Source organism: Teleopsis dalmanni, chromosome 2 (genome assembly GCF_002237135.1).
Source record: "Teleopsis dalmanni isolate 2A chromosome 2, ASM223713v2, whole genome shotgun sequence".
Taxonomy (NCBI): domain Eukaryota; kingdom Metazoa; phylum Arthropoda; class Insecta; order Diptera; family Diopsidae; genus Teleopsis; species Teleopsis dalmanni.
Genome location: NC_051847.1, coordinates 184,275,611 through 184,285,994, shown reverse-complemented (window position 1 = coordinate 184,285,994; position 10,384 = coordinate 184,275,611). Strand labels below are relative to the sequence as shown.

Genomic DNA, 10,384 nt, shown 5'->3' with positions numbered 1-10,384 from the left:
TTTACCGTATTTCAAAATGATGGGAAGTGCTCTTCCTTTAATTTCTGCAATAAAAATATGAATAGCTCTATAAGTCTCAAGGAGTATAAAAATTATGCAGATTAAAAAAATTTCTTAGAAACTCGTGTATAATTTGTGGGTACCATTTTAATCAATAATCTTATATAGCCTTATTAATACAAGCAATTTATTTTATATATTTAGCTGCCGCCATTTTCATAGTTGCTGTGCATATTAAATGATATTCACTCAATATTGCACATTTAACAAAACATTAAAAATAACAACAAATTATTCAAGGTGCTCTGCTGCTGCTGTCATGGTGATGCACTTGAGCAAAGGCAGCACCAGCAAAAGCAACAGCCCCAATATCATAAAGCAAAAAAAATTAACAAAACAAAACACAAAGCGACTTACACTTTTTAATTCTGTGAAAAGAAATTATTTTCTAAATAAACTTTTAAAAATCTGCATTAAAATACACTTTTCACTTCACGTCAAACAAACTATTAACGCACTCACACACTTCAGCAAACAAATCAACACTGAGCAATGCCACCTACTTTGCAAATGCACCGACCTATTTCTATCGAATTATCGATAAAAATAAAAGGCTGAGTTACAATACGCTTAAGTTTTACGGCTTGTGGCAGGAAAAATATTGTTTAAAAATAGAAATCATAAGTAATTGTATAAAATTAGAGATCAAAGGCATATTATCGTATTCCCTAGTATCGAAAAAATCAACAACACTACTTAATATCTCAGTAAACAGAACTCGTTCACTAGATTTAGAAGCATATTTTAAAACTTCCATTGTGAACGAATATCCACAGTCGAAAAGTAATAAAATGATAAACGCTTAAATTCACTTTTTAAGTACTTTACCGGTAAAGTTGTAATAAGATTGATTTTTTGTTTGCTATGCATTCAACAAAGCAATAAAGTTTCAAAAAAAATTGAAATTGAAATATATATTCATAATTTTCTTTTATCTATAAATATTTGTTGTTGTTTTTGTTACGATTTGAGTTAGTGCTATTGCGCACTTTTACTCTTTTTATTATTCTTTTTAAAAACTTCAAATTAAAGATTCTTTCAAATCTGACAAAATTGTATTTCACAATAACTTTAGTTTATTAATATAACACTGCGGTAGTGTGGTTATTTCTACAAAAACGAATATAAATAAAATAGCGGTTTTAAACTCGTGTAAGCACCCGTTGCTTTAATCATTTTATTACTTTAAGTTTACTTAATTTATTTGAACATTTATTTTAATAATACGGCTTTACATTGGGTGATTAAAAGTAGATTAAAGCAAAAATCAAGATTAAAGTATAAACCTTGATATTAATCTCACATTTTCCATACAAAAGTTGATCCCCTTATGGTCGAGATTAATTTTAAATCACCTTCAAAATGATGATTATTTCTCTGTGCAACTCTGCAAATGTCTTAATGTTTTAGATTTTTTTACGATCTTAGAAGAAATGTCATAATGTCGTAGATTATTTTACGATTTTAAAGAGAAATGTCAAAATCTATTCAAAATAAACATTGAAATATCCCAATTTATTGCATTTTTAATTTTTGCACGTAAAACTTATTTTAAAAACTATTTTAAAAATTTATACACATGAGTTCCACAGTACATCTATGTACCTTTAATATATATAATTATATAATATATAATATAATTTATTGCTGAATTGTAAGCGTGATAGTTAATTGTTTTTATTTAATCGTTATGTAGAAAACATGCGAAATAATTTTATAGCCATCCACATTTTATTATATAGTTGTAAAAACGGAGCAATTTGCAATTTGTCTCGGTAAACAAGTTTTCCTAAATCATAAACAGATGGACAAAAACGACAACACAATAACGAATAACAGCTGTTAATATTAAAACACGAGCAGGAACAGGTAACAGCGTTGCATGCAATTAATTTTAGATTTCGAAGATCTCTTATTTATTGATATTCTTGATTTGTTGGTAGTTTGATAAAATATGCTGTTTCTATTATTCTTTTTCATATTGTAAAATATTAAAATAATTTTAAAATGTATTTAGGATATCTCTTAATATACATTTGCAAATCTCGTTCTTACGTTACGTAGGATTTTATTCTGTTTCATTTCATATCGACGTCCACTTTTGATTGTTTCGTGAATTATCGATTGCATCGAATTTGACTGAAATGACATTTCTTTGTTTTTTGTTTGTTTAAAGAAGGCTTATGCGCGGTTAGACGCAGAAATTGTAACATAATCCCGTTAAATGTATTTTGTATGTGAGTTTGTTATAAAATAGCAGTTATCAAAATGTCTTCGGTAAGTCTTACAACTAATTGTATTATTAAAAATGTTTTCATGATTTGTTTTTTCTTTGATGCTAAAAGAATAAAGCTGATTTGTCAGCAGTTATTAGGACCCCAGACCGGGCTGAATATCCACGCTTATTTTCACCAAGTACTCCAGCACTCCTAGCAGAAATTCGGCAGAGTAAGTATTGACTGTTTTTTATTTTAGTTTCTAGTATCGAGCGTAATATCTAACATACGTAATTTAAAAGTGAATCGATTCTTAGATGGGGTTCACCAAGTAAATGTCCAACCACTAGCAACTGATAGTCCAACTGGTAAGCCAACAAAAAATAATTTCAAATTAATACATATCGAACTTAAATATTATAATATTCTATGAAATGTATTTATAAAAACCTTCACGCCGAACAATAAAGAGCGAACGATTATCTTTTTAAGATATCCGAAGATCTTTACCTTTCGGTAAAAATTTAATTTGATTAAATAATGTAAATATATAAGTTTTTCTTATTTTGTTACAGTTCAACTCGATGAAGTAATTAGTCTTTCAGATCTATCTATATCCAGTGAGGAAGATGATGACATTGTATTTGTCCCAAATGTCATTGATCTGTGCTCCACAGAGTCTGAAAATAGTGCTGAAAATAGTGAGATTGAACATCAAGTAATGTGTCCCATATGCATCGCACCAATGACAGTTCCTGTGTGTACAAAGTGTGGACATGTTTTTTGCGAAGCTTGTATAAATAGAGCAGTCGATACTTCCAAAAAATGTCCCCTTTGCAAGGCAAACATTTTAAAAAAACAGCTGCGTCGCATTTTTTGGTGAATATTTATAAATAGTATAAGCTTTTTTTACCTTGTTATTTCCATATTCAGCACATCTTTTTCAAATATTATTGTTTTTCCTTTTTTTTTTTTTATTGAAATGAAACTTCAGTCAACATCAGCTTGGTTTGACTGAAATAAATAATTAATAAATATTTTGAAATTGTTCACTAACCAATTTTATGTGTAACTAGTTATATAAGTAAATTATTTTTCTATTTTATAAATATATATACAGTAATTCACTGGTAAATAAACGTGTATTGTAAAAATAATTCTTTATGTAAAATTGTGATCAATTTATCGGTGCTTTTAATTTTATAAATAAATTTTTAATTAAGAAGAATTTTGGCTTTTGTTATAGTTGTTAGTCGTTTTAAATCTGTAAAGCAATATCATGTCCCACCGATACTCCTGTTGGATTCAGTCGTTGACTGAAGACGGTGACTATGCGAAACTTCTAGAGATGCAAGGTATAGTTGATACGATGGCTTTTATGGTGGATATCGCTGCGATCAAAAGTTCAATAGCTGCCAGCCGTAAGCTGTTGAAGTATGTTCAATTTATTTAATTTATGTTGTTTTGCGTAAAGTTTTTTAAATTATTAGAGAGTTGAGAGCGCATGGTAATAAAAGACAAATTTCTAAAGGAAAATTCTAAGGAGCAGCACTGATTATGATTTGAAACAATTAAGACTGAAGCTGAACATATTATAGTGATTTGGTTGTTTAATTACTAAATACTTATTATTATTTAAGTATTTATATGTTAGAAAATTAATTTGTTATATTTCTGCTCCGGTAAGTGAAAATTATAAATGATTTTGTGCTTTAACCAACTCTTTATCAAAATTATATATTGAAGGATTTTATGTGCTATATTAAAGTTTAGAACCGCATTTAGGTTTTTTTCTTTTTTGGTTTTATAAATTTTATTGCATTTTTAGCGACAGTGAGAAACAGCCACTAGTCTACTCTGCCTCTACATTCCTGCCTCTAGGTCTTAAGCATCCAAAATAATGGTTTTATTTTGTGATTCCTTTTGAATTAAAAAAGATTAAATCATATGTAAAAACATATCAGGAATTTCAAAATAGTGTTTAAGTGCTCTCCAACTCCAGCTAGTCTAACAAGGATAAGACCAAATCCAAAGTGCAGCTCTACAGTCTGTAGGTGAATGATGATACAATATTTCATAATAATTGTATATTTTTAAAAAACAACGATTAGTTAGAGACGATGTCCTGGTGAATGAAAAAAAATTGGAGATGAATTAACGTTTGTGTTTCATGTAGTTTCAATTAACATCTGTTAATGCTGATTTTTGAAAATTAAAACGTTTGCTGCGATATTGTGCCTAATCCTTAATCTGATTAATATTAATATGAAGATTTGTATGTATACATATTATTGTATTTATAAACCATCTTATTTTCCAGTAGTTTGAAATCATCTCATTTCTTAGTATTATATACTTATATTTCAGGTTGCAAGGGTAAAAATTTAGGTAAATAGATAACTTTTTTAAATCTAAATTTGTTTAAACCAAGATGGAAGAAAGATGCTAACGGAATGCTTGCAAGCACGGCATACTTCACATATGTTTTTCTTGTTTTCCTTTATAATTTACTTAGCACTTTTTGCTGTGATATCAATCACATTTTTGCCAATACTGTCGCAATAACTGTTAATAGTTCTTTATATTTAGCAATTCTATATCTTTTATTTCTATTTTTTCTAAATAGTTATATTTTTTGAGCAATGGTATATTATTTTATAATTTTTCTTTATTCATATTATATTTGTACTATATATTTCTGCTATGGGAGATCAGAAATAATTAACACTAATCAATTTGGTTTTTAAAGAAAACCACTTATCAAGCGATTGTGATTACTTTATCACTCATACGCCCCCGAAAACGTGACAATTGGTAATTTAGTGTATAAAGTTATCAATTTATTTAATATTTATGCAATATTCGATTGTGTTGTTGAGATAAATCAACAAAATATGAAAATAGATGAAATTTTACTGTTATTTCCAATTTACCCAATATGCTCATAGCTACTCTGCTGCTTTCGTACGTGACAGGTAGTCTCATATCGCACTACCGGGTATGTTGGTTTCACGTTTACACTTCAAAAATCTTTAAAGCCGAAGCAAAAATTGTTTTTTCTCTGAATTACTGGACGGACGACTCTGCTCGGTTTCGTCGTTAAGCGGCTTCCTTAAGAATTTCAGTTACATTTCAACGCTCGCTGGCTACGCAATGTTCAAAAACTTTGTTCGCATCTTAGGCTAAATTCTTTTATCGAAATCGTTTAAAATAACGATTCTTTTTTTCGTGAAATACATCAATAAAGAGTGCATTTATAATTATTTATAAATAATTAACAGAGAATCTAGGAAGTTCAACAACAAAAAACAAAGGATTTTTTGTGTTTTAAATAAAAATATTAAATTATGGAAAAAATGACAACAAATGGAGGAAGTGAGAAGGTAATTTATTGACTACATTAAAATTTAATGAATAAAAAAGTAATCATAATAAGAATGTTAAGAAGAACTGACGGTTGTGCCCTTCGCCATGACTTTTATTGAATCACAGGGATAAATGTTCTCTATAATTGTTTCCGGTTTGTGTAAATTAAATATTCCATAATATAGTACTTTTTATATAGTCGAACTCCTTTGAAACAAATGCATCTATTGTGAAAACACCTGAGTAATAATTTTTTTTAAAACAATTATTTTTTTATTCACAAATATTCACAAATACAGAAATAATATTGAAAAATTTTTCAGTGGTAGGGATGGCAATAAAACTATAAAGAATTCAGACATCTGGGGCAGAAATGGTTTGCCACTATAATTGCAGATCGTGATCAAAATTATATATTCAATGTCAACGACTTTGGTTTATTTCTTAAACCTATATTGTAAATATTTGTCTAAATAAATATGATTTAAATACATTTGCAAAGTGCATATAATAAAATTCTATAAATTTTCTTTAGACCTTTATAAAGACCTTTTTTCAAGATCTTTGACTGGTCTTGACAACTTCATCGTAGACGCGTCTGACTGACTTATGTAAACAAAAATGAATCATGAATATGAATCAGTTTAGTTTTTATGGATCACAAATATCTGAAATTACAAGTAATACCACTAATAGATAAATAGTATTTTATATAGAAGATAAGTAGATTAATTCATGAAGAGATCTTGAATAAATTTATATAGAGAGTAGTAGATAAATTTATAATAGTATATCTATAAATTTACTTAACAGAATTCGGAATAGGACTTTCGATTCCTCAATTGCTACTTGAACTGGGCCTCTATTAAACAATTAAAACGATAGCATTGTGGTGATATTCAGTAGTGAAAATCAGTTATACCTAGTTTAATATTTTTCAATCCTAATAAGGCGAAACCAAAATTGATTATAATACAATTTAAAAATTTTTACCAATTTTAAGATTTATGATTTCAAATTGTCAAGGCCACATTAATTACAACTTTTGATAAGCTTCCTAATTGATTATGTTTATGTGGAGCAATAAAAGAAAAACTATGCTAAAGTATATAGTCGGTCACAACTGACCTTACGATTGGAAGAAAAGATTGTTACTGTATAATATATGAAGAATGACTTTTAGAATTATAACATTTATTTTTAAGTAAAATAAATATAAAAATTCAATATACCTACTTTTGATATTAAAATAACATATGCGCATATACATAACACTCGAATGTATTGAAAAATAGGTTTTAATCTCAATTGATAAAATACCAACTCTATTGTGAATACAATAGAAATAAAATAAATTATATGTAGTAACTTATATCTGAACCAAACGTTTATATGGAGAATTACATTAATTTGAAGTGAACTGGGTGCAAAATTTCAGTTAAATATCTTGCACTGAAATAATTTTATATGTATTATATACATGTTTTATATGATAGCTGTATGATATATATTTTTGATGTTCGCTTATAGAAATTTTTGCATTGCCATTCAAGTTAATAAGTCTCTGATAGCTTCCTTATCTGTCCATCCCCATTATTTTGAATTTATATTTATCAATTTATTTCATATGAGATACAAAACAAATATACATGTCATTGGCTCTGATGTACCGATTGTGTCTTCGACCCATTTTAAAGAATTGATGTCTATAGAATTGAATATGCAAATGATAAAAATGTAGATTTAAAATGAACGCTATTGTACAATTTATTTTGGGGTTATAAACTACAAGTACGATCAATTCTGTTCTATAGATTAGCAACAGCAACAGCAACAGTTAAGATACTGATCGGCTGTTGATTTTACTGATGTAGTAAAAATACAAAATTGGCAATACTGATGTATTTATATCGAATTATCGATAAAAATAAAAGGCTGAGTTACAATACGCTTAAGTTTTACGGCTTGTGGCAGGAAAAATATTGTTTAATAATAGAAATCATAAGTAATTGTATAAAATTAGAGATCAAAGGCATATTATCGTATTTCCTAATTAATATCTCAGTAAACAGAACTCGTTCACTAGATTTATAAGCATATATTAAAACTTCCATCGTGAACGAATATCCACAGTCGAAAAGTAATAAAATGATAAACGTTTAAATGCACCTTTTTAGTACTTTACCGGTAAAGTTGTAATAAGAGTGATTTTTTGTTTGCTATGCATTCAACAAAGCAATAAAGTTTCAAAAAAAATTGAAATTGAAATATATATTCATAATTTTCTTTTATCTATAAATATTTGTTGTTGTTGTTGTTATTATTATTATTTGAGTTAGTGCTAATGTGCACTTTTACTCTTTTTATTATTCTTTTTAAAAACTTCAAATTAAAGATTCTTTCAAATCTGACAAAATTGTATTTCACAATAACTTCAGTTTATTAATATAACACTGCGGTAGTGTGGTTATTTCTACAAAAACGAATATAAATAAAACTCGTGTAAACACCCGTTGCTTTAATCACTTTATCACTTTAAGTTTACTTAATTTATTTGAACATTAAAATTAGATTAAAGCAAAAATCAAGATTAAAGTATAAACCTTGATATTAATCTCAGATTTTCCATACAAAAATTAATCCCCTTATGGTCGAGATTAATTTTAAATCTCCTTCAAAATGATGATTATTTCTCTGTGCAACTCTGCAAATGTCTTAATGTCTTAGATTTTTTTACGATCTTAGAAGAAATGTCATAATGTCGTAGATGTTTTTACGATCTTAAAGAGAAATGTCAAAATCTATTCAAAGTAAACATTGAAAATTCCCAATTTATTGCATTTTTAATTTTTGCATATACATACAACTTATTTTAAAAACTATTTTAAAAATTTACACACATGAATTCCACATCTATGTACCTTTAATATATATAATTATATAATATATAATATAATTTATTGCTGAATTGTAAGCGTGATAGTTAATTGTTTTTATTTAATCGTTATGTAGAAAACATGCGAAATAATTTTATAGCCATCCACATTTTATTATTTAGTTGTAAAAACGGAGCAATTTGCAATTTATCTCGGTAAACAAGTTTCCCTAAATCATAAACAGATGGACAAAACCAACAACACAATAACGAATAACAGCTGTTGATATTAAAACAAGAGCAGGAACAGGTAACAGAGTTGCATGCAATTAATTTTAGATTTCGAAGATCTCTTATTTATTGATATTCTTGATTTGTTGGTAGTTTGATAAAATATGCTGTTTCTATTATTCTTTTTCATATTGTAAAATATTAAAATAATTTTAAAATGTATTTAGGATATCTCTTAATATACATTTGCAAATCTCGTTCTTACGTTACGTAGGATTTTATTCTGTTTCATTTCATATCGACGTCCACTTTTGATTGTTTCGTGAATTATCGATTGCATCGAATTTGACTGAAATGACATTTCTTTGTTTTTGTTTGTTTAAAGAAGGGTTATGTGCGGTTAAACGCAGAAACTGTAACATAATTCCGTTAAATGTATTTTGTATGTGAGTTTGTTATAAAATAGCAGTTATCAAAATGTCTTCGGTAAGTCTTACAACTAATTGTATTATTAAAAATGTTTTCATGATTTGTTTTTTCTTTGACGCTAAAAGAATAAAGATAATTTGTCAGCAGTTATTAGGACCCCAGACCGGGCTGAATATCCACGCTTATTTTCACCAAGTACTCCAGCACTCCTAGCAGAAATTCGGCAGAGTAAGTATTGACTGTTTTTTATTTTAGTTTCTAGTATCGAGCGTAATATCTAACATACGTAATTTAAAAGTGAATCGATTCTTAGATGGGGTTCACCAAGTAAATGTCCAACCACTAGCAACTGATAGTCCAACTGGTAAGCCAACAAAAAATAATTTCAAATTAATACATATCGAACTTAAATATTATAATATTCTATGAAATGTATTTATAAAAACCTTCACGCCGAACAATAAAGAGCGAACGATTATCTTTTTAAGATATCCGAAGATCTTTACCTTTCGGTAAAAATTTAATTTGATTAAATAATGTAAATATATAAGTTTTTCTTATTTTGTTACAGTTCAACTCGATGAAGTAATTAGTCTTTCAGATCTATCTATATCCAGTGAGGAAGATGATGACATTGTATTTGTCCCAAATGTCATTGATCTGTGCTCCACAGAGTCTGAAAATAGTGCTGAAAATAGTGAGATTGAACATCAAGTAATGTGTCCCATATGCATCGCACCAATGACAGTTCCTGTGTGTACAAAGTGTGGACATGTTTTTTGCGAAGCTTGTATAAATAGAGCAGTCGATACTTCCAAAAAATGTCCCCTTTGCAAGGCAAACATTTTAAAAAAACAGCTGCGTCGCATTTTTTGGTGAATATTTATAAATAGTATAAGCTTTTTTTACCTTGTTATTTCCATATTCAGCACATCTTTTTCAAATATTATTGTTTTTCCTTTTTTTTTTTTTATTGAAATGAAACTTCAGTCAACATCAGCTTGGTTTGACTGAAATAAATAATTAATAAATATTTTGAAATTGTTCACTAACCAATTTTATGTGTAACTAGTTATATAAGTAAATTATTTTTCTATTTTATAAATATATATACAGTAATTCACTGGTAAATAAACGTGTATTGTAAAAATAATTCTTTATGTAAAATTGTGATCAATTTATCGGTGCTTTTAATTTTATAAATAAA

At 27.7% G+C, this 10,384-nt stretch overlaps 2 protein-coding genes across 6 annotated transcripts; both read left to right on the top strand.

The window, feature by feature from the left end:
- Positions 1 to 2,078: 2,078 nt before the first annotated feature.
- On the top strand, positions 2,079 to 3,328 carry LOC119681159 (postreplication repair E3 ubiquitin-protein ligase RAD18-like). 3 transcript variants are annotated; one of them, XM_038094268.1, is made up of 4 exons: positions 2,083 to 2,337; positions 2,406 to 2,508; positions 2,594 to 2,644; positions 2,852 to 3,328. In XM_038094268.1, the coding sequence occupies exons 1-4, from the start codon at positions 2,329 to 2,331 to the stop codon at positions 3,157 to 3,159; spliced, it is 471 nt and encodes a 156-aa protein (XP_037950196.1). In that variant the 5' UTR covers positions 2,083 to 2,328; the 3' UTR covers positions 3,160 to 3,328. The 3 variants fall into 3 exon arrangements, with proteins under 3 accessions (XP_037950197.1, XP_037950196.1, XP_037950195.1); XM_038094267.1 differs by having other exon boundaries at positions 2,087 to 2,337; positions 2,579 to 2,644; XM_038094269.1 differs by lacking the exon at positions 2,594 to 2,644 and having other exon boundaries at positions 2,079 to 2,337.
- A 5,647-nt stretch (positions 3,329 to 8,975) lies between these two features.
- On the top strand, positions 8,976 to 10,225 carry LOC119685337 (postreplication repair E3 ubiquitin-protein ligase RAD18-like). Of its 3 annotated transcripts, none has more exons than XM_038099588.1 (4): positions 8,980 to 9,234; positions 9,303 to 9,405; positions 9,491 to 9,541; positions 9,749 to 10,225. In XM_038099588.1, the coding sequence occupies exons 1-4, from the start codon at positions 9,226 to 9,228 to the stop codon at positions 10,054 to 10,056; spliced, it is 471 nt and encodes a 156-aa protein (XP_037955516.1). In that variant the 5' UTR covers positions 8,980 to 9,225; the 3' UTR covers positions 10,057 to 10,225. The 3 variants fall into 3 exon arrangements, with proteins under 3 accessions (XP_037955517.1, XP_037955516.1, XP_037955515.1); XM_038099587.1 differs by having other exon boundaries at positions 8,984 to 9,234; positions 9,476 to 9,541; XM_038099589.1 differs by lacking the exon at positions 9,491 to 9,541 and having other exon boundaries at positions 8,976 to 9,234.
- The last annotated feature ends 159 nt before the right edge of the window (positions 10,226 to 10,384 follow it).